Consider the following 27,573-nt stretch of genomic DNA (forward strand, 5'->3'; position numbering starts at 1 on the left):
TTAGAAGAGGATGTTATACATTTATTAATGAACCAGCTTTTGAAATCCAAAAGATGGGGTAAAGGATTAAAAAAAAAAATCATTGCACTACTTAATAAAGTATTACTAGAAGTAACTCTCATACAAAATGTACAAATGTTTGTTAAAAATTTCATCATCATCATCTTAACAAGCCTTCAAATGATTTTGGTTACAGATATAATACATAATGAAACTACTATGACACCATTTTAATTATACAGTTTCATAGAGTTTGAAGGAAAAATATTCAAACAACCCGGCAATCTGCATGAAGATCAGCTAAATGAAAGCACTAATCATACTGCTTGTGCCATTTTCTGAAGACATAAATAGTGGAACTGAGGTCTATTGTACCAAGCAACAAATAAACTGTCCAACACAAAGTAAAATGGATGCATACCGATACAAATAGGACCTCGAGAAAAGATGACAGGAAATACCATTTCCGTTGATTCCCATGGCTGATACAGGATTTTATACAGTGACAATGCTGAGGAAAGTTCTAATTCAATCATTTTCTTCCCCAGCATTGGTGCATTTGTTTGTTTGCCACGTCTGAAAAACAAATGACTGTTACAGACATTTTTATTGGTGTTGATGGTTTAATGATGTGGAAATCCATTTGTACTAATGCCAGCTCAGACGTAGGCCACTGCAGTCACAACACACATCTGATCATGCAGTCTCTACTGTATATAACCGCTGTCGTCATCTAGAAATAGAATACCAGCTGTGACCGTAATAAACTGAGTGATACTTTAAAACTGAAGCCTCACCTTTGTTTGAGGAGAACATATTTCAAGTGACCTATGACATGCTGACGCAAGCCTTACAGGGATTATTTATTCTACACACACAGAGAGACCAACAAGATTTGGAAATAAAAACGTGTGCGATGAGAATATAACTGAGTAGAACTGTTAGGTTACTGTAGAAACTGTGGTTTGTTCAGAACAGGAATCATGAGAGTAGGTTCTAAATTTAAGTATTAAAGTGCTGAAGTGTAAAATCTGTCAGTGGAACATACTAGATCTAGTTGAGAACTCGCAGGTTTCTTAAAGTCGATCCCTGTCAGACATGGGGAAAACACTGAATTGCTACCTGCCAACACTTAAGAAGGGTACCAAGACAGACACGGTCACATTTTAAAAGTCCTGATAAGAAACTAGTGAAGTGAGCATGGGTGAAAATTCTATCCAACAAAAAAGTCCTTTAAAACCCCCCAAACAGTGTTGATAGTGAGTGATGTGCTTGAGTAATCTGTGGTTAAAAAAATAAATAGAAACATGACACATAAGCATTTTTAACTTCCCGAGGTGTTTATGTTCCTAAACCTTAATTCAAAACTTGAAAATGTCAGAATATCCTCGACTTCCACAGAGTCCAAAGCGATCTGTCGCGGAGTGGAAACAAATTGCAGTAAAAACACTGTTCCACACGGTTACAGCCACACCTTCACAAATGCACCGACTCACTCATTTACTTGCACACAGAAAACAAAATAGATTTATAAACTATGTTTGCACTCTGTTTCCAAGAGGCTCACTCTGACACACAGTGAACAGAATCTTTGTTTCACCCAAAATAGACGGCTCTGGCGCTGACAGAGCCAAGAATACACCGATAAATTAGAAGAGTCACTCTCAATTACAATGAGCCGAACAGTGACAGTAGAAAGTGCGTGCACACCAAAATATGACAATTACAACCAGGAAATTAACAAGGATTCTGTCGTCGCAATCTTTGGAATGCCAATTGTAAATCAGTATTTTAGCATCACTACACAGATTCGTTAAAGTATTTTCCTGTCCATCAACAGGTAACACCAGTTAGGAAGGTCTTGTTGTGAAGTAAAAAACATTTGCACATAGATGTCCACCTGCGTGTTTCAAAGGCCATTCATAGTGGTCAGCAAGCATCAGGAGAAGACAGAGGAGGAGGAGGAGAGTAACGTTTAAAAACAGAAGCCCTAAGAAGTCCAGCGATAATGCGAGCAAGTAGAATGTCTCCACACACCTACATGCTGCTTCCTGGAGAGAATTATTGTTCAGTGTCAGCGGGAGCAGTGGTCCCAGTTATATGAGAGAATGTGTGAGTTCACTAATTGAATGGTGCATCCAAAAGAGAGTCTGGCATTGTCTTATTGTGAGGTCACTCAGAGTCCCGCTGGACCTCAGAGGCATCGGCTCGACAGATGGGGCAGGTACGGTTAGCCTGGAGGAAACAAATGAGTAAATTACACTGAGGGAAGTGTATACAACTTTTAACTTTATGTGTAGGGAAGTTGTTAACAAGTCAGCAGATTACAGGCCACTGAATATGGTTTCATTTTCAGAGGCTGATTATCAAAATGAGAGAAAGTTTTCACCTACCTTAAGCCACTTGTCTACACACTTGGCGTGGAACTCGTGATTACAAGGCAATACCCTAAGGAGTTGCCGAGACTCGAAGTCACACATACATACCACACAACTGCAATGCAAAAGATCAGCAGCGTTAATCATCCTCTCTTCAAGTCAAAATATTAATCAACTGCAGTGACTCATAGGAAAAGGTCAGAGAGGACACAGAGGTACTCACAGAGTTTGCTCAGACTGATGGTTGTTGGGGTTGAACCTGTATGATGGAAGCTGTTCTATGTCTGCCTTGGTTAGACCGCGAGGCTTGGCCTCTCCGAGACGCTCTGCGAGGTTCAACAGCGCCTGTTTTACACACACAAGCAGAATTCATTTTGTTGGTTTCTGCAGCATCATGTAATAACATTGCTGGCCGAACGCAGCAGCAGCAGCATTTTGTCTCACCTCATAGTTCTCCACCTCTCCATCATCCACATCCAGCTCTAGGCTGATTGTAGGAGCCACATTTGGTGGCATGGGAAACATAGACCTGTGGGAGATTGAAGAACCAAGGAGCAAAATGTTTAATACACTTCATTAATCATCAACCTGCAGTATTCTCAAATCCCTTGCAAATTCACTTGTGTGGGTGCAACACAAAACCTGAGGCAGTGAGAAACACTTACAGGAAGTAAGGTAGGAAGCTGTGGTGGTAGGGAGACGGGGGCACAACCTGCTGCGAGCGGTAACGCCGGCTTGGGAATCGGCGAGGCATAAAGTGAGGATAGGGCTGTGATAGAAAGTGACACCAAAAAGAAAATCGATTACATCAAGGCTAAAAATCAACAACAATCATCATGATCCAACAAAATCTGTGATATAAAGAATGTATTCACCACTGTAAAAAGTTCCTGTGAGAGGGGGTCATGGTGCGACAGGAACTGGAGAGGTGTGGAGGGCGGCAGGGTGGAGGCGGGGTGGTGGTGATGGTGGTGATGGTGGGCATAGCTGAAGCCTCCACCAACAGGGAGCTGCTCCCCCACAATATCTACCTCATTCTCAATCCTCTGTAAGGGCTGGAATAAAAGAAACAGAATAACGGGTGTTATCGTGGAACAAAGACTTTTGATGTTTTGTTTGAGCAAAGTCCACACAGCAGGTTCACAGTTTGTTCTGTTTGGTAGCTTCACATCCATTACTCTTGTGATGATTCAATCCATTTTGCTTTAAATTATTACTGTGCTAAAAATGCCATACTGGGGAAATGATTGCAGCTAAAAATGGGTAAAAGTTAACTCTGATCCAGTCGTTAAAACCAGAAAAAAAAAAGTGGGCATGAACGATAATGTCAAACAAAATTAAAAGGAAAATAAACGTTGTGCATCATACCCTCAGGGTTTTGTCTGTAGTTTCTATTATATGTATGAGCAAGACTCTCTACTAAATGAGTACTCGAAACAAGGTCAGAAACCAGCATGGCACTAAAGACTTGCTCTAGTTTCCGTAGCTCTAAATTGTGCCTTTTGTTTTTCAGTTATATCCTAATTTTCTTTCTGATACATAAATAAAATCGAAGGGCATAAAATGCACACATACCGATCGTGGCTGTTGCGTCTGGAAAGGCAGAAACTGTGCAGGTGTGGGTAGGTGGGGCGGGTGGTGGGAGAGATGATGAGGGGGAGAAATCAAGAACTGGGGGTCACTGGAAAGTAGTGAGGGAAAGGCATAGGGAACTGGCAAATGTTGCATTGAGCATGCTTGGAGCATCTGGAAAAAAGAGAAGGGCAGAATAAGTCAAGCGCAATTAAAACACGTTCTCTTTGTGTAAAATAAAATGTGCCACAAGGTGGCAGTCATGACAGAGTAAACTTATTAATGTGCCTTTCTTTGGCAGAGCCATTGCAGAAACTGCACGGCATACAAACGGGTCACATTCTCCCACAAAACTGCTGACTGCAATATTCTTCTCACCGGGTGGTAGTGTTGTCCAGTGCTGAAGACCACACTGCAGGCAGGGACCTGCTGCTGTGAGGAGCAGGAGGGGGGAAGATGCTGACCGCTACACAAAGATGCCGCAAGTCCGTGAGGAGGGACCGGGGTCACAGTGTAGGAGACTGGTACACTGCCCTGCTGCAGCTGAAGAGAATGAACATTACAGTTGATATAAAGCCTCACACACACACACACACTATGCCTCCAAAAGTTTGAAAACATTTACAAACCCACCCTTTCATGCAGGTCCATGACCATGGCTCCTTGCTGCTGTTGAACTGCATGATGCTGCTGCTGCTGCTGATGATGATGATGATGGGGGTGGTGGTGGGCGGCCGGGTGCAGTAGTCGTGGGGACAGAGTTGGGGGGTGGAAAGCTCGGGGCTCTTCTGAACTTGCCCCTCCACCACCAGCTGTGGGGGGCTGACCATAGGGGCTTGGAGTGTGTGTTGGGTATGTCTGGTGTGTGGAAGGAACGGGGTTGTGGTGGTAGTTTTCATCCTGGAGATCCGACGGCGACAGGCGAAGTGTCGGTCCTTGGGCGGCAAGATGGTGATGAGGAGGCAGGTGACGGGAGGGTCTGGAGAGACGACCGCGTTGACGCCTTGCTGGCGGACTATAAGAGGGAAGAGAGAGCTTTAAAGGCAGGACCCAGAGTGAACGTGTCACAGCGGAGGTGTGGAAACCTGTTTGATGACGTCTGGCCCATGTATTTGAAACACAAGAACAGCATTTTACCTGCGTCTGTGCCGCACAGGAGTGACACACCTCTCCTGGTGGTAGTGTGTATGGGGGTGAGGCTGTCTCCGACTTGGAGGTCCCGACTCCCAGGGGCGGATGGGGGGAGAAGGAGTGGATGGTGGGGGAGCAGATGACGTTAGCTGTTCTAAGACAGACTGACTGGACAGCCTCTGGCGCTTTGGACTGGGGCTTTCCTCACTCTGCAGAGGGAGGGGTGGAAAATGGAAGAGGACAGAAGAAAGAAGAGGAGGGTGAGAGAGGGGATGGGTATTGTGTTTAGTGACCCATAACAGTCCTATCAAATAAATCAGTTTCACTATGCTTTACAGTCCCTCTGGCCTACAATCCCTACTGCTGCTCAGACTCCGTATTCCTTCGTGACTCATGGCATTTCCTGTGTGATCCAGAAAGTGCCTTTGTATGTGCTTACAGGGATGTATGTGGCTGTGAAAGGGAGCATATTACACCACCAGCATTCAGAGGCCCTGAGGGTTCAAAGTCACTTCCTCTTGGAGGGAGGAAATGCAAACAGAGGACAAGCACTCACAAGCCCATGTGCAAATTGCAAGTACACACCCTCAACTGGATAGTTTGACGAGTACTTTCTTGTAAAGAAAGTCAGTGATACTCACAAAAACTGTGATATAGCTACCCATGTAGTCATCAGGTTTGCACTGACTAAGGAGATATCATATACCGCTTCAATCCTTTCGACTCATCTGTGAGTCACTTCACTTACTGTCAAGTGGTGACTCTAACATTTGGCACCCGGTGAGGCAAGAACACACACAGACATGCCCATGTGTCAGATATTAGTCATTCCCCCTTACGAGGAGCTTTGCTGTGCTCTGAAGAATACACGGGTTCTTTTAACAGACCCCTAACACACATTCCCTCAGAGTTACAATATTACTTGATCCCTGCTTCTACCGCCCCTCTTTGTGGGAGAATCACATTGTTAAAGAGTGATAAAAATGACTCAGCGCCTGTGACTTTTTAGCACACATTCGAATATATACACTTACGCAGCTCAGCAACCTCGAGAGCAGCGTGATAGCTAACAGGAAACAGCTGGAGAGCAGACTTCAGAAACACACACCGTTATAGAAACGCCTGCAGACAAGTGCAAATTCACATTCACACATGGGCAGCTGCCACTGTTTGAGCTCTACAGCCTATAAAGAACAATACCCTCTGAAGCTCCTCAGAGGCAAACTGCTACTTTAACAAACCAGAACGAAATGTGTCTTGGCTGTAGGACCGAACAGACTGTACACTAATGGCTCACTGGTAGCAGCGATGTGAAAAGAGCTTGACCAGTTTATGGGATAAATAACAATCAGTTTGGTTACATGCTCAGCAGAGTTGTGCTACGCTAACTGCTCGACTGGGCCATTTAAACGGACCACCGTCATTGTAACAGTAAACATGGACAGGAGAGAAAACAAGGTTTTAACTAAAGTATGTCTGATGCTGCGATGCTGTGGACTGTGTGAGAAAATGTTCTTCTAATCCTCTCTGTGGGAGATCATCGCACATTTAAGTACCGGTAGTACATCTGAAGTCCGTGCACAGACGTTGCCTTTGTCAGATGATGATGATGATGATGATGATGATGAAGTTAAAAAAATTTAGTTAGAATAGAGCAACAGGCTGGAAATGCTTTAATCAACTGTGAGCCGAGCAGCAGAGCAGAAAAATATGTGAATGACGATCGGCCTTTTTAGGAATTCGGCTGTATTAGTTAATACACACTCATGCTTCACTGATTTTACAAAAAGATGAAAAAAATAAGTAAATACATTTTGGAGCATGTGTGGAGTCAACACATGACTCGGACTACACCCGTTTAAGTCCAGTTGAGTGTATAGATGCAGGAGTGACTCCATCCCAACCGCATCATCTGTTTGTCAAACCATTTCAGTCAGACTAACATGTTTAAATGCATTTAGAAAGTTGGTTTCTAAACAGATTTAGAGAGGGAGGGAGATAACAGACTTACAGGAGGGCTGAGGCCTGATGCTTAAATGTGAAAAGAAAAGTAATTTTCCAACAACAGTACTTGAACCGATCTGAATATTAAAAAAAAAAAAGAAAAAAAAGAAACAGGAAAGGAAAGGAAAGAGCTCTCACGAGCTACTCAGATAACTCAATATAACTATTCCAACACACTGAGACCCTCTTGCTTTAAGTAAGTTAAATAAATAGTAAAGTTCTACATACTAAAATACCATCTGGTAAGTCATACAGTTCAGATTCATCACTATGTGAGAGAAAAGAGAAGCTTTTCTGGGGTTGATTTTGTTACAATCAATACAGAAAAAAATCCCAGCATCCATTATATTCCCATTTAAGCATGGAACAGCATCCCTCTCTGTTCCTCTTGACAATAGGCTCCACTCATCCGATCCAACACCCCACAACCTCTCTACCAGCCTCACCCCAACCCCAAAACCCTTGGGACAACTACTGTGCCCATTTTCACATCTAAGCCAGACTCTTCCACCACCCCACACTCTCCCCACCCTTCCCAGCAACCTCCTCCCATCCCCCTTTCCTTCCATCAGATAAGCTGAACCCATCTATAGCCCCCCCCCTCCCCCCTCCCCCCCCCACCCTCCCTCTCCTTTTTCCCTCGTCTGTCTGACCAGTCCGACACTTTGGCTTGAAATCTGGGGGGACAAGTGAGGTTCAGAAGAAGGACAAACACACGGACAGCGTGTCTTCACACATGCAGACTATTGGCCCATTAGTATGAAAGTTTGATGGGCACTGCCTGCCTGCGTTAGTGGGAGGGGAGCATCATCAAACAAAGGAGTGTGTCCTCGAGCAATACGTTAGAATTTGGCCTGGTGTTCAAATCGAGCCCTTGTTGTGATCAAATACACAGACACAAAAGTCTGGTTCAATCATGTTTCTGATTTGCTTTAAAATAGGTGGAAAAAAAATGCATGCACATCCCTCCCTTCCTTTCCACTGTCTTCACATTCAGTGCGTGCACAAGCCAGGCTGGACAGCCTGACACACCCTTCCACATTCTATTTCACAATATCCACATTTGGGATATGCATGCATTGATTCTCACACAGCAACTCTGCCCAACAGCTGTTGTGGCTTTGCTGTCATTGCTTAGAACAAAAATAAAAGGAGGCCTACAGAGGGCACGCAAGCACACACTTAGGCAATACAACCGAGGCCATGGTTCTCTTTTCCAGCACAACAATATGTTCATGAATGTGCACACTGAGCAAATATGGGCATATATTCATTATTATTTACAGACATGCCTCCACTAATACTCCAACACTTCTCCCTCCCCCTCTTATTTTCTTTCCATCAACAAGATTTCAAAGCTCATTTTGGCTCCTCTGCCACTGTTCCTCCCTTCCTTCCCCTCCCTCACGCCTTCTCCTCCTTTTTGCTTCTCTCACTCCAACCAAGTTCCACAGCTGGAGGTGAAATCATTAGCAATACCCCTCCCCGTTTTTGGCCTTGCCTCCCTGCCTCCCTGCCTCCTTCCCTCCCTTCCCCTCCAAGCTTACTTCAACACCTTCCTCAGCATCCTGCTTCCCCTTTTCTTCGACTTCACTGGTTTTCAACTACACTGTCTGAGTTTTGCACAGACCACATCTTCTGATGATGACAATCATTTGAAGTATTACAAATGTACAGCCTATTGCTGAAATTCTAATGCGTTAAACAAAGAAGTTATATGCATCCTTTTATTTTGTGTGTGGTCTCTAAAAACAGAAGGAAAGCACCCTCTATAGTACAGAACATTTCTCCATATTTCTGTGCATCCTGTTGGCTCCCACAACAGCATTTATAAATCTATTCAAGTATTTGTGAAATGTACAGCAGAGTCAGTAGTTGCAAACTGAGTTGACTTTCTCAACAGAACGCAGTTGCTTCAGAGTATGGGACAGTCAGAAACATCCAGCTCTCCTCAAAGCTCAGGCTTCAGGCCAAAGTTGCTCCACAGATTAGGTAACAGAAATTGATGTTATTGCTGTCATTCAAAACACATCACTTATGTTGCAACTCAGAAACATTCCTACAGTTGCTATTTTTCATGCTTTTTGCTCCGTGCGCAATCTATTTTGAAATAGATTTGAAATTAAACAACTTAAATGGATTCGAGGCTCAGAATTGGGATTTAGTGCAAGGGGCTGAACAAAATGATTAAATGAAATGCTGCTGTTTTGTTTTGTTTTTTTTAACCGCAGCAGTCCGTATTTTTGCTCTTTCTTCCACTTTGTTGACAGGCAACAACTGTCTGGAACGCCTGGACATCACCACAGAAGAGGATTCCTGCTGTAGGACGCTTTCTCAGGCCTTCACTGAAGCTGTCAGAAGTTCTTGTTTGTCTGTCTTAATCTGAGCAGACAGCATCTTCATATACAGGTCAAAATTTGTAGGCTGCTACCGTCCCATTATCAATAAACAATAGCGACGAAGTGCCACTGGCAGCACAGCAGGCCCATTGCATCACACTCCCCCTGCTGTGTGTTACAGATGGTGATGATGAATGCTTCAGATCATGAGGTGCCTTCTTCATACTCAAATACAATTCTGTAAGAGGTTGGTATTAGTTGTGACTGGCCTGTTTTTAAGAGGTTTGGGAAATTCTTATAGTCTTTGTGTTCCTGAGGCTTACAAATGGTTTGCAGATCATCCACCACTTCCATGGATGTCAACATTGTAATGTTGTTCTTGATTTTCCTTTTCAGCGTTTTACCAAACTCTTGAATTTGACCACACCCAATGTTCTGGCCATCTCGCTCATTGCTTTGTTTAAGCTCTTGCAGTCAAGAACTCTGTTGAACATCTGCCAAATGAAAGCCATACTCTTCAAGACCTTGTTTTAGCTTCACTGACTATGCTAATGATGCCTGGTAGTGGGGTAGTTGCCTTTCTTTAATAGTTGAGAAAGATGGGAAATGGTCCAGTAAAGAGGATGCAGAAGGGAATCAGAATTCTCACATGCAGTGAGAAAAGTAAAACATTCTCAGTGTCATAAGATCGTTGGGGTGTTCACACTACACCTGTTTTGGAGTCTTAGTGTGTTTAGACTACACAGATGATCTGTAACAGGGTGTCACACCCTGTTTTTCTCCAGACTTAGCTTGAAACTCGCTTGACTGATCCCTATCCAGCAGCTACAGATTCAGCTCCATTCAGACAAGTCTCTCTCTTGCCATCATTGTTACATGATACAAGTAGCTCCAGGTGATTCAGTGCGTCTGCATGTATCCGGGAGTTTCTCTCCACAACTTCTCTCCCAAGTCTGACATGATATTACACGCTTGAAACATCAAAGAGACGTGGGTGCTCTCCCCAACGTTTAGACAAATTCTGCTCAGTTTTCTGAGTAGATTCTTGACCGCGCTCTCCGTCTTGTTTTGTTTTGTACATTTGTTCATTTCCGTCTCCAGGTTTTCTGTTTCCTGACCATTTTTCTTGTGCTCTAATGCTTCTTTTCAGCCAAAGCAGGCCCAGGGCTGGCTCAGGGCTGGTACCAGAGCCAGCTACAATGAAGAAAAAAAACAAACAAACAGCAAAGAACTGGTTTGGTTTTCCGCAGCCAGAGAACAACCACAGAGCCTGACATGATGTCACTTGAAATATTTCTTCAAATACATGTTTGAACCTCCCTCTGGTGTATGTGGAGGACCACAGTGCAGAAAGATGGTTTATCTGCAGATATCACAGTGTATGTTCCATTTTTTCTATAAACCAGTGCTTTAAGATCACCAGTCTAGTTAGTAAATGCTGTTTTATACCAACCTCTGTGTTTGTTAAGGATCTTTACAACCCCCGTCGGTACTTTTGAACAGTGCTGTAAATATGCTGTTTTGAACAGGATCTACAAATGCCAGCTGGTGATATCATAGCATCTAACAATGCTCGTAAATGAACATGCACATTGGGAAACATTCATAAATGTGAATATGAAAACATTAAACAGCAGGAAAATCAGGGGAACACTGAGCTCTGGTTCTACCTCTGCCGCTTCGACATCAAATCCATTTCAAAGCAACGTTTTTTTTGTCTTTTTATGCTCTCTCTTGAATTAATCAGTTTTTAAACACTACACTGGCTCCGGATTTTTTTAACATGGTGGTTACAACATTTTTGTTGGTCTAATAACTCCCCCTCCTAGGCCCTAATTCAAGCAGAAGCACCAGTTTTTTCGGGCTGGAGCCAGAGCCTTGGCATTCGAAACAGAAATAACTGGTTCTAAGGGTCTAGCTCTAAACAAACACCGGACCCGCTTTGGTGGAAAACCCCACAAGTGACTGTGCTGTTTCACTCAATACTCTTTCTCTCAAAGGCTCCTTGAAATATCAAACAGCTTCCAGCCCATTCAACCAAATGGTCTAAGTAGCGCTGCATGATTATTCTTTAATATCAGCCAGTATCGACCATATATCTTCTCTGGACGCATAATAGCTGGTCTTTCATGTCCTCAGTCATATGAGTAAATTCTATGTGTGAATTTTTTTTTTAAAAACCTTGTCCGCTAAAAAAAAGCAAATGACACTTCAAGTGAGCACAGAAACCGATTTCATAATGTGCATCTAGAAATCCTGTTGGAAACAGACAGTTACTGTCAATGTATATTTCAAGCAGGAAAAAGGTGTGGGACTTACCTTATCACTCTCCTCTCCATAAGCATGGTCTGGATGGCAGTGGTAGGTTACACCAGACGCTCCTGCACAGAGGAAAGAGCAAAACAGGTCATACACTGTGCTACATGGTGTTTTTAACTTGACCCTCAGCGTTATATAATTCACAGCTGGAACAAACACATCAACTAGTTCTGTTCATTTTGTTCAACAGCTTGTTTCCCTGAGTATGGTAGCCCTGAATGCCTTGAGCATTTCAAATAAAAGCAACATTTCAACATGTATGCATCAGTCAAGAATCTGCAGGGATCTGACCTTACTAGAAAACAATATCCATGAATATAGTTCAGTTTATTTATTTACAGTCCAATATAGAACACATGTTGGCACCACCTTTGTTGAAACTGGGATTACCATTAAACCTTGCCATTGTGTGGAGACCTCCGCTTATCTCCGTACAGTTAATTTAATCCCTTTGTTGTCATTTTTCCAAAGCAAGCTGGACTGAGTACACAACATCAAAAAAACAACGACAACATGTTTGTTAGAAAGGCTGCTGACCCTGTGTACAGCACAAATGTGACTGAAACACATATGGTATGGCCCTGTCTCCACGGATTCCATTGCCTACACACGGACAAACACAAAATAAACAAAGTAATCCTGGATTAAAGGAGCTTTCTGGTGATACCGCTGCTTGCATCACGTCTAAGACTTTTACTCTTTTGTTTTTCCACAATCCTCTCATCTTTTTATTGTCTTTTCTATCTATTTTGGCTTTTGTTTTTCCTTTTTTCATGGCCCGGTCTTTAGTAGGAGACATCCTCACCACAGATGGTGGCAGCGGTATACACTCCAAGGGTAAGCACTGCCAAGGGCACTCCAAATAAGAGTACCTTTACAATAGTGATGAAAGAAAAGCTAAACTAGATGGAAATAGATGCAAAAAAGCCTTATAGAAGAGCATTTTTCACCCATCAGTTGAGGATTTTTCCTGCTCACAGCCTCCCTCTTTGAAGAAAAGCTATGAGTGACAACAAAGTAGTAAGAAGGGAGAGAAAGAGACTGAGGAGGCAGGTGGAGTAAGGTTTCCTCAGCTGAATTCCTCAATCCTCAGAGAAGCATACCCTCCTATACTATAATCCCTGGAGCAAGTGATATAAATGGAGTGAAAAGGTTGTGATAGGTAAAGCTTCCATATCATTGCAGAGAAAACAGACTAAAAGGCCATTTCCAGTGAGATGGCTTGGGACAGGGCACTGGTGAAACATTTCTTTCACTCGCCGGCTGCACAGCACTCCTCTGTACACCGCTCCTCTGTACACCGCTCATTCACTCATCACAATAGGCAAAAATCCAGCTCCCTCCCTGAATATGGGCTCACATGCACATTGTCAGAATCCTGTAAATTGAGTCAGAGACAAGTCATTCAGTTAGACTCACTCTATAGAGGACAACACAGAGGCTACAGAACCCATTTCAATGACATCATGCCCACTGCTGGACTGAGACGGCACACAGTTTAGTTTTGCAGACACGGCCTGAAGCTGAGGTGAATAATGGGATTGCTGTTTGAATGATAACATGTAAGGGAACGATCAATTCTTTACTCATAGCTATGACATTCTAGAGAATTTTGATAAGGAGGATTTGAATGAATATGACCAAATACTAATCTTTGCAAATATTGGTGAATTATCAACAAGGAGAACAACGGCATTAATCAATTTAACCAAGTCACCAAGTCATAATCATAGAAATTTAAAGCTGGAATGCGAAATGTAAGAACTCCCAAATAATGAGAAATTTTGTTCATTTTGTATACATCTATCCTGCCACACAGTAAAAACAGCTAAAATAATCATGTCAACAGCCTGGGGGTTGGGAATTGTTCTTTAAATAATCCCTTTTCATGTGTTTCCTGCTACATAAATCAGGCAACTCGAAAGACTGTTTACCTTTTGTATTGTACGGCCTTTTCCCACACATGAGATATGTAATATCAACAGCTTCATCAATCTGTTTAAGTCGTGGCAACCAGTCATTCAAACATCGCGACTGCAATGCTGGACACTACATGGAGTGGGGTAGGTTAAGGCTTAAAGATGAAAGTCCTTTACAGTTTTCCGACCTCAACATGTCAAATCATCACCACCACCATTCATTTTGGCGTGCCAAGCACAATGATATTTTCAAATGCTTCCATCCACTGCTGCTGGCAACATGTTGATCCAACTGGAATTCTACAAAATTAAAGCTCTCAAAACTGGACTTACACACTAAAAGGTGCTCCCATTCACGTATTGTTTATTTTATCTGTCAGCTAGAAGCATCAGTAAATGTGATTGAAATTCAGCCAATTAAGACTATGTGCAACTCAGGGGTGCTTAGAGCATTTCAAGACTGTTTTTATGCTCTAATCATCACAGCATCATCTGGCAAAATCACCATGAAAGTAACTTCACAACAACATCTGTGCGGTAAACTTGGTTAAACTTGCATGTAGCCTACACTGATCTCTCACAGAGAGAGTTAGAAGCAGCAAAAGGCCTTGAACATTTACACACACAGTCCACAGCATTGCGGCGTCTGGCATACTTTAATCAACAACCCTATTTCACTCCCCTGCATGTATTTTGTCAGATTGATGGTGGTCCAGTTAAAAGGATGCATGTAACCGTGCTGAGTGATACGGCTGTGTTACTCGGCCCAGCCCAGTCGGATATCAGTCTCAAAAGGTTACAGAAAAGACCTGCGGGGTCTTTAAAACTTCACACACACACTCATTCTGTTGCCACCAGAATACTGGAAGGCAGTGTATTTGTGAAAGGGGACAGTAGCTTGCTTGGAAGAGGCACTCAAATAGCACACCACAATTCCACTCACAACTTTGAACGCAACAGAACAAAGTCTGCCCAAATAAATAAATATGTGCAAGTAATAGCAAAAAAAAAAAAAAAAAACCTGAGCACCAGGGGTGTTCTTTAAAAAGGTGCCACACAACTGGAAAATATGAGTGGAATCAACACCATCAAGTAGAAATGGGCAAAAAGAAATGTGCACCCTCAACCACACCTTAGCAGTGCCTGCAGACAATTACCACCGACTACAGCCGTTTGTTCTGGAAAACCAACAAGTACGAAGAGAGGGTGTGAAGGAAGCAAGTGTGGGTGCAAAGAAGAGGACAAAGCAGAAGCACAAAAAAGGGATGGAAATACACAGGAAAGAGTGAAAGCGCCAAGAAGAAAAGTAAGACAGGAACAGACGTGGAGTGGAGGAAAACATAAGGAAAAGGACTGGAGGAAGAGAGCAGTGAAGGGTGATAGAAAAGCCAGAGAGAGCAGAGTGGGGGTTGTGGCTTCCCCTCTTGACTACTATTGATTTTCTGTAAGCCTCAGAGTGCATCAGCTATTTCTATCCATTTCCTTCACCTCTCCCTCCCCGTCTCATCATGCACCCCTTTGCACCCAGCTCAGCCATCCTCCTTCCACATACTCGTCCTCCTCACACTCTCCTTCTCTTCGTCACATCCCTCCATGCCACCGATCCATTTCTCTATCTGCTGGCCTGTCTCTCTCCCATACATTGCTCTGCTTTATCACACAAAATCCACATTTCCTGTCTCTGCACTATCACACCATCTCTGTCCACGATCTCCATCACTCTCTTGCATCCTGTCTGTGTTCAACTACCTTTTACTGTCTCATCGCAAAAACACAGGGGAGTGGCTGGATGGATGGATGGATGGATGGAAGGATGAGTGCAGTGACAGGCTTAGTGAACAAACCACCAGCTCAATAAATAGAACCACACTGAGTGCTGCAGAACTTGCACCTAGTTCAACAGCATGTACAAAAAGTAAAGAAAATTGAACATATGTGAAAAACAAACACACACACACACACACACATGCGCACTTCTCACATCACCCCACCTCCTTAACACATGTCACAGCACACTTCACACCCTAGCACAAAGCAGTCAAGTCACAAGCCGATACCAGGCTTAAAATAGGCAGAAAGTAACGCTTGCCCAGCCATTACCTGCTTCACACAGTCTTGATGGCAAAAGTGTGTGCGCATGCATTCAGAACTGGGAGTAACTCTACCTCTGCCGCCCTTTCATTGTCCTCCCACATGCCCTTCCTCATTATCTTTCACATTATCTTCTTTTTCTTACACTTAATCGCTGCAGTACTTGAGGTTGCTCCTCCATCTTTAACTTTTCCTCAAGAATGACAATTCACATCCCACAAACTGCAAACACGTGCAGGTGTCCGCACCCAACACATATGAATGTGAAGTGACTGTGTCTGTAGGCAGCATTTTGCGTGACAACACAAACAGGATCATGAAATGGAAAACTGAAGATGAAAACTAATTCACGAGCTATCCAGAAACCCCTTCTGTGCAGTTTATACTGCACGTATGTAAACATATCTCTATTTTTTTGTTGAATCACGTTTATGTATTTTCACTTGTGAAGTCAAAATCCATAACGTTGAACAGCTAGTTTCTCCGCCAATTAAAGAATGACCATTCAAATCAGCAGATTTTTATTTAGAAGGGAACTTGGACACAGCTCAAAGCATGTCTGCACAAGCCTCCGGCATATAAACACACACCATCAGCTCAAGGATAATACCCGCCTGAGCGCACCGCAAGCGCTGTCCAGTTTCACTTCCAATATCAGCATCAGAGCGGATCTTCTATTAATCAATGACAGCATTCCCACAAGTTGACTTTTCAATGAAGCACTTCCTCTTCACGTGTGAACTTAGGTGCCATCTATGTTTGCTCTCTTGCTTTTACTAATCTCAAGATCTTTTCAGAGCGCTGACAGGACAAATGTTTTGAAAGTGATGTCATACCATCTAAATGCACATGTTTCTGACAGTCCTGTTCCTGCTTTCAGCCCACCCAGGCAGCAAGTATACAAAGAGTGTGCACATACAAGTCAGTGGAGAAATTCATAAAGATGCATAAAGTCGCACAGCTAAACACTCCTTCACACCATGGGAGGTTTCTCGCTCACCGTTCTTCGCTTTCTGTTCATAAAGACTGTCATCTGAGACACAGTGTTTAGGGGAGTGGTAGTGGTTGAAAGTCTTAATTTTCTTCTATCATCATAAATCTTGACACCATTGCCAAAAACTGGGCTCTCAACTCATTTAAAGTCAATTCTAAGGAGGTAAATGGTAATGGTTAATTAGGAATGTACTCGTTCTGTGTCTTTAGGGAAACTAATGCTCGATTTATACACCCGAGATCCATGCTGCTCCGTGTACTGAAAATGTCAAGTTTCTGATTTGAAATTCAATAACTCCTTCTTGTTACTTATTGACATGGGATCTGTGATTATCGTTACTGCACTGCACAGTCATATGCTGCTAATACTAAGAGGAAGACTTCATTTCACATAGAAACTGGAAATACCATAAAAACATGTTTTTAAAAAGTTCCACCGTTAAAGCAAAACTTGCCTTATACATAAGGTCCACATCAAATCTCTTTTCCTGTCTCAGTTTTTCCATTTTTCACCAAATGTGACCATTTTGACCAGCTTTTAAGCCAAACTAAACCAAACCAAACATAAACAATGGTGACAGGCACAGAAAACAGGACATGGCTCCTCACAAGATGGTGCTGATCTACGTTAGCATCCTCTCTATATATATATATATCTATATATATATATCTGATTTGAAATGAGTACGATCTGAGATTTGTCATACTTGTACCAAAATTGGTGCATTTTAAATACTTCCCTCACTGCAAGCTTGAGAAGTGGCAAAAGGTATCAAAGCGATCACAGTAATTTGTCATTCACTGAAATGCTATGCAATCCCTGCATCAACTCTCTGCTGTCCATCTGTGTACACAATATGCTTCAACAGCCCTCGTTTGGCCAAAATACAACTCCACAAATTCCTGAATCTTTAAGAGATTGTAGCACAGTCAGCCGTAAACGATGCTAAAAAAAACGATGACTGTTTCCAACACACCAAGTGTGTGTGGACCACAGAGAGGTGGATGATGCTGTAAGCGAGCTGTAGAAAAACAATAGTATCTATTTCAACTTTTAACTAAATAAATGATTTCGTAGCTCAGCAAACACCCATATAGCCTTACATTTGTGTTGCATAAAACTCAGGGAGAAAAGGAACGATCAAACAGACACAGAGGGGTTATTTTGGAATGACAAGCACAGCCAATGACACCAAAATGTTGAGATTACGATACAAGGCATAAACATAGTTCAAGCTGGTAGCATCTGTCCCTGGGAAGATCTGACTGACTGAGTGTTAATGCCAGTTCCACTAGTGACCATAATATGAAGTTTCCAGACTCCTGAGGACATACTGCTTCTGAACTACAGCCAGTCTAGTAACAGATTTATTCCCATGACACAACCAAGTAGGGCTGAACGATTATGGAAAATAATCTAATTGCGATTTTTCGCGCCAATATTGCGATTGCGATGCGATATGCGGTTATTTTTTAAGGTCTTTGTCTTCTGTATTATTAAACAAAGACAAGCAATACATCATACAGTATGGATAAACTACATTACATTAATTTTAAACTGTTCTTTCCTGGAAGACAGACCTCTGTTATGATGACATGAGGTGATGCATGAATTGATGACTGACATTTTTATTTAACAAAACAGTATATTTGAACATACACAATAGTATATTTTGAGCTTACAAACATCTGAGCATAAAGTGTTGACAAGGAACAAGGAAACACATGCCATGAACCAAACTTCTACAGTAGTACAAATATGGTCTGTACTCACAAAACGATGCATTTAGAAGTTTGTACATAGTCCAGGAGATTATTATTATCAACACAAGCCTAATAGCTTCTCTGCTGCTAAAGCTGCGTCGACGTCACTTCCTTGATCTGGGAGCTTCAATGTAAGATGAGGGTTGATCTACTACTGTAGACAACAAAGTATATGCTATATTCTACATGAATTTTTATGTTGTAGAGTTGTGAATTTATTTTATCAATGGAGAAATTGAGCAGCCTTGCTTTGTTGTCTACAGTAGTAGATCAACCCTCATCTTACTTTAAAGCTCCCAGCTCCCAGAAGTGACGTTGACGCAGCTTTAGCAGCAGAAAAGCTATCAGGCTTGTGTTGATAATAATAAACTCCTGGATTATGTACAAACTTCCAAATGCATCGTTTTGTGAGTACAGACCATATTTGTACTACTGTAGAAGTTTGGTGTCATGGCATGTGATTTTAGTGTGGTAATTTTGGAGATACTGCCAGGGTCCGTTAGCGCTTGTAGCCTACTAAGCTATTCGGGATAAGCTAACTCGGCTAAGCTAACTCGGCTGATGTTCGGCCAAGATCGGAAAAACTTCGGGTGGGCTACTTGGCTGGATGTCACGGTTCAAATGACCCGGTGAATCTACTCCGAACCATCACTTTAAAACCAAAATAGTCCCACACGACTGATGTGCAGTTCCTCTTTGAAACTAGCATCCCCGCAGGGTCTGGTTCTGTTGAGCCTGAGGCCATTGTGTAGGTTACAGCTTTGCTTGCGAGTCCTCTCCGGTAGACTGTTTCATAACTTTGCTCCCTGTGTCACGTGACCAGAGTGCAGCCTCTGTGGTTAGACAATCTCGTTTGATCATATCACATGTTTTACTCGCGCATGTCACGTGAACAGAGTATAATCGCAGCCTTTTTTTTTTTTTTTTTTATAATCGCAGCCTTTGCGATTAGAAAATTGCACTTGGTCATATCGCGATATTATCGCAAATGCAATATATCGTTCAGCCCTACAACCAAGCCACATCCTTTGAACAAGTGGACATACCCACTTATATCAACATGGACAGGAGGCCAACATGCAAACAGCAGGGGCAAACAGTACCTCCCACCCATCCTTCGCTCACTCAACACTCATTCATGCCCTGCACTACATGCTGCACACTCAAAGGCTCTTCACTTTACTTACAGTCATACTCATGACACACTCCTCCAGTCAGCTCTATTCCATAAAACTGGTTCACAACCTCTATTTGCCATTATTCTCAGACTTCAGTCTAATTATCTCTTCTTTTCCTTCCTTACTCCTCTCTGCACCTGACCTTCCTAAAAAATACATGATTCGCTTCCTCATAGAACTCCTGCAACTACCAAACCCCACAGAGGGCTTCTTTTTAGACCAATTCCTCTCTTTTCCAGTGAATTGTTTTGTACTCTTCCAAGCCTCTCTCCTCTCCTTTTTCTTATACTGACCTTTCTCGAGGCTTTACCCGACCTTTGACATTCTCTCATTCTCTCCCTCTCAGAAGTGCTTTTTTAAAACCACATCAAAGCCCTTCCCTTAGATTTTGGGCCAAATTTAAGGTCACCCTGCGCTATTCCAAGAATCCTCTCTTGTTGACCGTAGTGACTTCTTTGGCTTTATTTTTTTTTTGGAGTGAAAGAGTAGCAGGGAACCCCTGCTACTTGGTCAATCCAAGTGAAAGAGGTTTCTCTTCAAACTGGATGGGGTTGCCAGGGTGGCAAGACAAAGGAAAGTTTTTTAAAAAAGAGGAATAAATTTAGAAAAAAAGTGCATGTTTCGTCTTCTGTTACTGACAGAGGGATGAAGAGGACAGGAGTGGAGGGGTAGATGTAGAGAGGCTTGAGTGTCTGCCTCTTTGCTGCTTTGGGCAATCCATTAAAACGATCCTTCCATTAGACAAATGTGAGGGAAGAGGCCAAAGAAAATGGACTGGAGGGGTACAAAAAGGGTTGACTGATCCAGAGGGAGGGAAAAGTGAATGCGACTAAAAGGGGACGGGCTGCGACGGAGGTGAGTCAGGATCAGGGTAGGATATCAACCGCTCGAGAGATGTTTTTATCCACTCAGAGACCAATTTGGCAGCACTCTTAAGCATTTTGTGAGTCTTTTTACTTGAATAGACACGATTTACAAACCAGGGGGCATAGTCATGTGAACTGTATATGGAACAGAGTTCCATACAGGGTTGCAGAGTTGAAGAGTACAGGGTTGCATTATCTTTCATGCACAGTGCAGGTGATAAACATGGGAAGAATGGATTAAGTATCTCTCTTTCTGTCGCACTCTCAGCCAACAAGCAAGGCCCATTCTGGGAGTGGAAAGAGGGTCTAATAAAAGGTGTGTTGTGGTGGGAAGGGTCCAAATAGCCAGCTGCTTCATTCTGGTGAAAGAATATTTCATTCTAAATTATTCCTAAAGCTTTCTCCCTTTAGGTTGATGCATGTTGTGAATATAAATCAACAATTAATGAACTACTGTACTTTTAAGTACAACAGCACCATCATCATTTTTAAACTACAACAGCTACTAATGTTCTTACTGTTGGACCCTCTTCAGATTTCGCAGAGTGAGCATCGTTCTGTCGTCCTTCAAATGGATGTATATTTCTTTTTGTGTGTTTGTTGTGGGCTTAAGGTCCAGTACTCTACAACTTTTAGCAAATGCTTCCCCTTTTCGATCAAATTCAGTTCAAACAGAATACAATACACTCATTCTATCCATTGATTTAAGCAATCCTATGTCACAGTTAAGTCTGCAGGTAACAGAAGGTCTTCCTTGGTTGTGCAGTGTGAAGCGGCACCTACGCGACACTTTAATTAATCTTTTAATAACTTGTCTCAGCTCTCCCGTGTCTCTGTTTCTAACACACATATACAAATACAGATTATTTAGTGTAGATAAGCAGCCCACAGACTGCTTGGACAAACTGTAGGTTTGGTCTACAAATGGGGGCCTTTGTTTGTTTATGTGACTTCAGCCGTTTCTCACTCTCACTCTGCAGGACAGGTAATTCCAGTCTCCATTAAACGTTGTCTGTGTACGCATACACTGTATGTGTAGATACTATCTGTTTAAAAGGGTTGTTTAAATCAAAAATGTCAACAAAGCCAAGGATCACATGTGCTCCATGTATAAAATGTGGATTTGTGTGGCGTTTGGATAAATTAAATGACTGAACTACAGACCCTGATAAGCATTTCTATCATACACGCGGTGCTCAGTGAGGGGAATGACAGGGTTGTTACACTTTTTAAATGATTCATGTGAAACATGTAAAATTAGTAGCTACTGATGAGTAACTAGTCTTTTCAAGAAGGAGCACACCTAAATCTTTCTTAAACCATAGTATTTTCCCGACCTCAGAAGCTTTTTGGTTTTATGGGAATAAAAATCTTTCCCGTGGCCTCAGTGAAGGTGAAACTCTATCTGTGATGTTTCCATGTTACACGGTACACTGCACTTCGCTGTGTGAGAGTGCCCTCACATGTATTCTACTCCCAGCTCCAGTCCACACACACTCTCACCACGTTCAGCTTAACAGTGGAAAACGGCTAACCCAGGATTATCCAGGTCACAATTAGTAAAAATACCTATCTGAAAAAGGATATTCGCTTACATCCACAGGCAAAAGTCAGCGGATAAAATAGAAGCCATATTAGTCTTCTCCATACATCCTATTTTTTCATTCATATTAGATTATTATCTTTCCTTAAGCATTATTTCAAGTTAAGATTTACAAAACAACTTTGCTAATGTGTGTACGTGAAAAAAACGCATCTTTAATAATTAGTGCTGCCATCTACTGTTCAGGCCATGCAATTCAATAATCATGTTTGGCTTAAGCTCGTTTTACTCTCCTCACGGACAACGGCGTGCAGCAAAACTGACAACACAAGAGCTAGCATTTTCAGGTGCTTTGGTATCGTTTCCGCCTGCTGTGCACTTATTTAAATGTGTAACCTGGCAACCACCAAATCCAAGAAGGTACAACTATTAATGATGCAGAGAAGTTGAAAGCATGTAGTTACATTTGTGTATGCAAACTGTATCTCCTGTGCAACCTCTTCTAAAGCCATTCCTGTGGTGTCCTGCGGCATTTTCTCATTAGTGACACCTACTGTTTAGGAAGAAAACTGCAATGAGTCCAGCACAACCAGGCGCTGATATTAAATGATTAAGATGCTGTGGTGGTGTCACAATTCACTTACCTAACGACCCGTGCAGCTCACATCATCGCAGCTTTGTTATGAACTTTACTGTCACAGAAATATGTGGAGTGCACATTTTTGCCATTTGTTGTTTGGAACGTCACCTTTTCAGTGCGCATGGCCTAACTTTGCTCTTATCTATGAGAGTCTTTGCAGAAAGAATAGGCTTAATTAGTTTAGACAAACTTTAGCCTGTACACACTGTGAGACTTACCTAGCTACATCAATATTTGTATAATTGACAGATACGCTGTGGTGCCTTAAGAAACACAAAGTGGTGTGGCTACTACCCATGCACCCAGCATTTCTTTTGGCTTTAGTCTACACCAGTCCAGACCACAGATTGCTGTTGTTCATTTAACTACTGCATGCATGCCAACTGTACACCACATTCACATTGCAGCTCAGTGGTAAGCACGTAAAACACCCGGTCCAATTAGAGTACATCAAATGTGTTCACACATGCACAGTTGCCCTCCCCATCTCAATTTGCCTCTAAAAAAAACACCCCATCCTCCATGCCTGCAACTAAGAGCTTGCGTGAACACAAAAGTTTTAATAAAACATTGTGACCGCTTTTTTTCTCTCTCTCTCTCTCTCTCTCTCTCTCTTGCCTGAGCCTTCAGTGCCGCTTACACTGTCGGTGACAATGTCAACTGGGGCCCTTTACCTGCCGCCGGGATGCGGTGCACTCCGGAAACAGAAGACAGCCTCTGAATGCCGAGAGAGGCGTTGCTTCCTGGAGCTCGCTGCTGGTTCTCCGAGTGATTGCTGTGAGCTCCAAGTGGTGCGCAACCGGCACCGAGCTGCTGCTGAGGATGTAGCTGGTGGTGGTGGTGCTGCTGCTGCTGCTGGTGGTGGTGGTGGAGGTGGAGGTTGGATACCGCAACTCCGCTGCCGGGTATTACGTTGCTATTCCCGACACCGTACTGCTGGTAATATCCAGAACGAGAACGCGACCGAGTCCTTGGGGGCTCCATGGCCATTTGGTGGGAGTGCAGTGGATGGAAGAGAAAGGAGGAGGACGCGGTCGGGGACTGCGGCGGAGAGCCGTTGGTAGATCCGGGCTGTACAAAGCCCCTCACGCCGCTTGGGCTGAAACTATAGCCCCCAAGTCCTCTGCCCCCCTCTGCGCCCCCGTACTCTGTACGCTCCGCCGACTCCGCCGCCCCCGCCTCGTCGAATAAATCAGCCCCTTTAGGGACAGGCTCCGGGGTGGAGGGCAGCCGGGGGCAAACTCTGGGCTCCTGAGTCGTTGGCTGTCCAGCGGCTGCGATTGGCATTTCCTTTCGGGGGATTTCCTCCGTTTCTTTTTTCAGAGTTTTTCCTCTCGTTTCCTCTCACAGAAACAGCTTTCAGAGACTGTTGGAAAATACAAAGTTGGAGAGGGGCAAAGAGTTAAACCGAGTTGGCTCTCAGCTCAAGAATAAAGAGACTAGCCCAACGTTTCTGTCCAGACGAAGACTGCTATTCACCCACCACTGTTTACCCTGACCAGCGTGTTTAGTTTAGCGTGGTGGTTCCTGAATTCTGTTTTAAGTTACACGACTCATAACAACGTGAATCCCCAAACTGGTTCAACAACTAAAGCTGAACAGCACTGCTCACAGCGAATGCCATAAATGTTAGTTTGGCTTTGAAGTAAATACAACTGTGTGCCGAAGTTGTGCATTCAAATAAAAAATACACTTTCATTGAGAAGTAAGATGTATCTCTGTGATCACAGCCAACGTTTATTTACTTAATAACCAGGCAGTGAGTATGGCCATGGTTCGCTAACTCGCGGGAGGCTAACACTGGGAGGACATGCTAACGTCGGTGCGCACAGTACGCTGAAGTAAATGCGTTATTATACTTTTCTAACCACACAACAATTGTGTTATCAGACCACGTCGGTTTATCACAACAGTGACTACCCCTGAATTTAGTTTAAGACAACTTTATCCACTTTACCACGCATTTAAACTTGTTTAGCCAGTCTGCGTAATGTCGCTCGCTAGCTTGGCAAGCCATACCCACCCCTCCTCCAAGAACCAACACAGAAGAAAAAACCGTAGCTAACCACCCACGCCTCGAATCCTTTTAAAATGCTTAGTTACTAGTAGCACGGAAGAGAGGTTTTGAATAAAATTACAGTCAGCGTGATTCCACTGCGTTACAATGTGCCGGCTGTGTTTCCCCAGCTGAAAAGAGGCGAAGATCGAAGCGCAGAGAGAAAGATAAAAAGTGGCCAATCTAAAATTACAAAGAAAGAACCACGGCTAAAATTAACACGGTCTTAAGGAATGACCCCGCCTCTGAGTCTACAGCTGAAACCCGGCGTATTTCCCCGACACGAGTGGTTTTAACACAGCCACGTACCTTCAATGCGCTCTCCTCAACTGTACTCCTATCTGTCGATAATATTGTGCGCCCTGTGTGCGAGCCTATGTGAATGTGAGTATGAGCCCAGTGTTCGCCTGGTGTCAGCGTGAAATGTGACAGACCGTCAACGCTCAAGTCGGATTTCACCAGGCTCGATCAATCGATAACAGAAAACGGAACGAGCTTCCAGTTGCTTTCAGGATATGCCTCCTCCAGTTTTTCACCAACATCAAGACAGCTCAACTAAACACTCAAACGGGTTAAACCCATCTTTCTTTTTCACTCTTATCACTTTAAACCCGCACATTTACTGGTGGCCATACACCCATAAGCTCGGTGCTTGATTGTTACGTCCTGTTAAATCAGAAGCTGTGGATAGCAGAGAGGCAGGCTGAAGGGGGCTTTAAATTATTTATTTACAAATGCCGAGCCTTCCCATTGCAGCTGTTTCCTCCAGAGCAGAAAGTTCGCTTTAAAAATAAGTATTTGCAGAAGTTACATGTGAACCTCTTTACATTAGATCAGAAACAAGAAAACGAGACAGCCAGAAAATAATAACAAATATAGTAAAGTGATTTTAGTTGATGTAGTATGGTGCAGGATAGATTAAGTGAATTTGTATTTCACCATCTCTCACTAGTCCTTAAATTGATTAAGTGTGTTGGAATATAGCAATTGTGCTATATTTCCCATCAGTTGGCCAACATAACACTTATTTTGTGGGAGCATTTAAGAGCCGTTGTGTCAAAGGTCACTGTTATGGCCTGTGTGAAGCATACTGTGAGCAATCCTTAGGGTTGATGTTCTTTGCATATGTGTGTGGCTTGGAGGGTGTGACGCTGTGATGGATGGCATGCGAAGGAAAACGTGTGTGATTTATGTCCATCCTCTCTTACAAGCGTACACACACACCTAACCCCATCCCGGTCTGTCGAGCCCCCTCATACCTTATTTCATTTGTCTCGTCCTCTCATTTCACACACTCAAGCCACATCAGCATCACTCCTAATACACACACAAGCCAACAAACACACATGCACATTCTCTCCTCATTACACTCCCTTTCCTTACTTTGATGATATGCAAATATCCTTCCCACCCTCCTTCCTCTCACTCCTCCCTTCCTTTCTCCCACAAGCAGCAAGCCTCCACAGACACACATGCACACATCACACACAGGCTAATGCGCTGTGGCAGCGTCCACAGACAGGCGGGGAAGATCAATTTTTCACCCAGTGTGCTACCGATATTCATAAGATAAGGCCACAGAAGATAGAGGAGAGGGAAAGGGATGGAGGGGGGATGGAAAGGTGGGAGGATGAAGGGAAGAGCAGAGATGGGGGGGTGGAAGGAAAATGATGAGTGGGTGTAATGAAGGAGAGGGAACTATAAAAGAAAGGGTGTCCAAGAACGAGGGTGAGTGGGAAGAGGAGTGAGAGGAATGGAGAGGAGGCGTAGGGAGCAGTTACTAGGGAGGGTGAACACGGGTGAAAAAGTAGAGAGGGTGGGGAAGTCTCGTGGGTGTGTGGGAGGGTGGAGGCAGGATGAGTAAGTGGGTTAGGGGTGGTAGAAAAAGGGGGATGGGGTGTAGAGAGGGCTCTGGGGGATGGGATTGGGAATGGATAGGGTGGTAAGGGAAAAAGAGGGATGGTGAGTGTCTGACTGTGTATGTGTGTGGAGGTAGGGGGGTTATTTTGCTGACGTGCCCTCTTATTGGCTTGTTCAAATGCTGGGGGAGGGGCAGCCACAAACCATACTCTCACCAGCTGTAGGGAAGAGCAGAGAAACAAAGAGAGAGAAAGAGGAAGGAGGAGGGCAGATATGTGTTCTAATGTTGATATTCCCCTTCTAATTAGATTACTGAGTCTGAGTGGGGGCATGAATGGCGTTGATCGTATAGAAACAGGGACAGTAGAAGAGGAGGCAGGCTTCGTTAGAGCTGGAGAATGCTGTTTTTAGTACACACAAGAGGTTATTGATCTATGAGGCACAGAACTGTCAACACTTTCTCTTTGGATACATCCAAAGTCACATTTACTCATGTTAAAAAAGACTGCCTTCCGAGAAGCAGCTGAATTTTAGATGGTTTGACACTACTTTATTTCAGTGTTACCTAATTGTTAAGCAATATGTTCATGGGGGTCACATGTGACGACATTTCAAATCATCCAAATGTGTTTAATTCTTTAGTCCAACTGCAAAATAAATTTTTAAAAAATACCCATAGTCTTCCATAGAGTAAAAATCAGCCATTTGTATAACTGTGACCATAACTGACTGCCCTTAATTATGAAATTAAAAGGAAATTAAAGCAAAGTTTTAACAACATAGAAAATGGAATGTCATTCCAGCACACACAAGAAGCCAGATTGAGTGCCATGTGTTTGTGGAGCCCATCTGAACTCCGCCTGCTAAACCAGTCCGCTGGCTGTGACAGACTGTCAGGCAGGGAAACAGTGAGGGTGGTG

The 27,573-nt window shown here is 43.2% G+C and overlaps 1 protein-coding gene across 1 annotated transcript; it reads right to left on the reverse strand.

Moving 5' to 3' along the window:
- Positions 1–25,217, reverse strand: rnf38 (ring finger protein 38). Its single transcript, XM_075463544.1, has 13 exons — positions 25,103–25,217; positions 23,412–24,103; positions 11,744–11,805; positions 5,088–5,290; positions 4,584–4,965; positions 4,329–4,493; positions 3,954–4,124; positions 3,254–3,433; positions 3,044–3,147; positions 2,823–2,907; positions 2,602–2,723; positions 2,394–2,493; positions 1–2,235 (listed from the first exon to the last, which is right to left on the reverse strand). Exons 2-13 carry the CDS (start codon positions 24,022–24,024, stop codon positions 2,173–2,175), a joined length of 2,250 nt encoding a protein of 749 aa, XP_075319659.1. The 5' UTR covers positions 24,025–24,103; positions 25,103–25,217; the 3' UTR covers positions 1–2,172.
- Positions 25,218–27,573: the final 2,356 nt, after the last annotated feature.

Source organism: Odontesthes bonariensis, chromosome 4 (genome assembly GCF_027942865.1).
Source record: "Odontesthes bonariensis isolate fOdoBon6 chromosome 4, fOdoBon6.hap1, whole genome shotgun sequence".
Taxonomy (NCBI): domain Eukaryota; kingdom Metazoa; phylum Chordata; class Actinopteri; order Atheriniformes; family Atherinopsidae; genus Odontesthes; species Odontesthes bonariensis.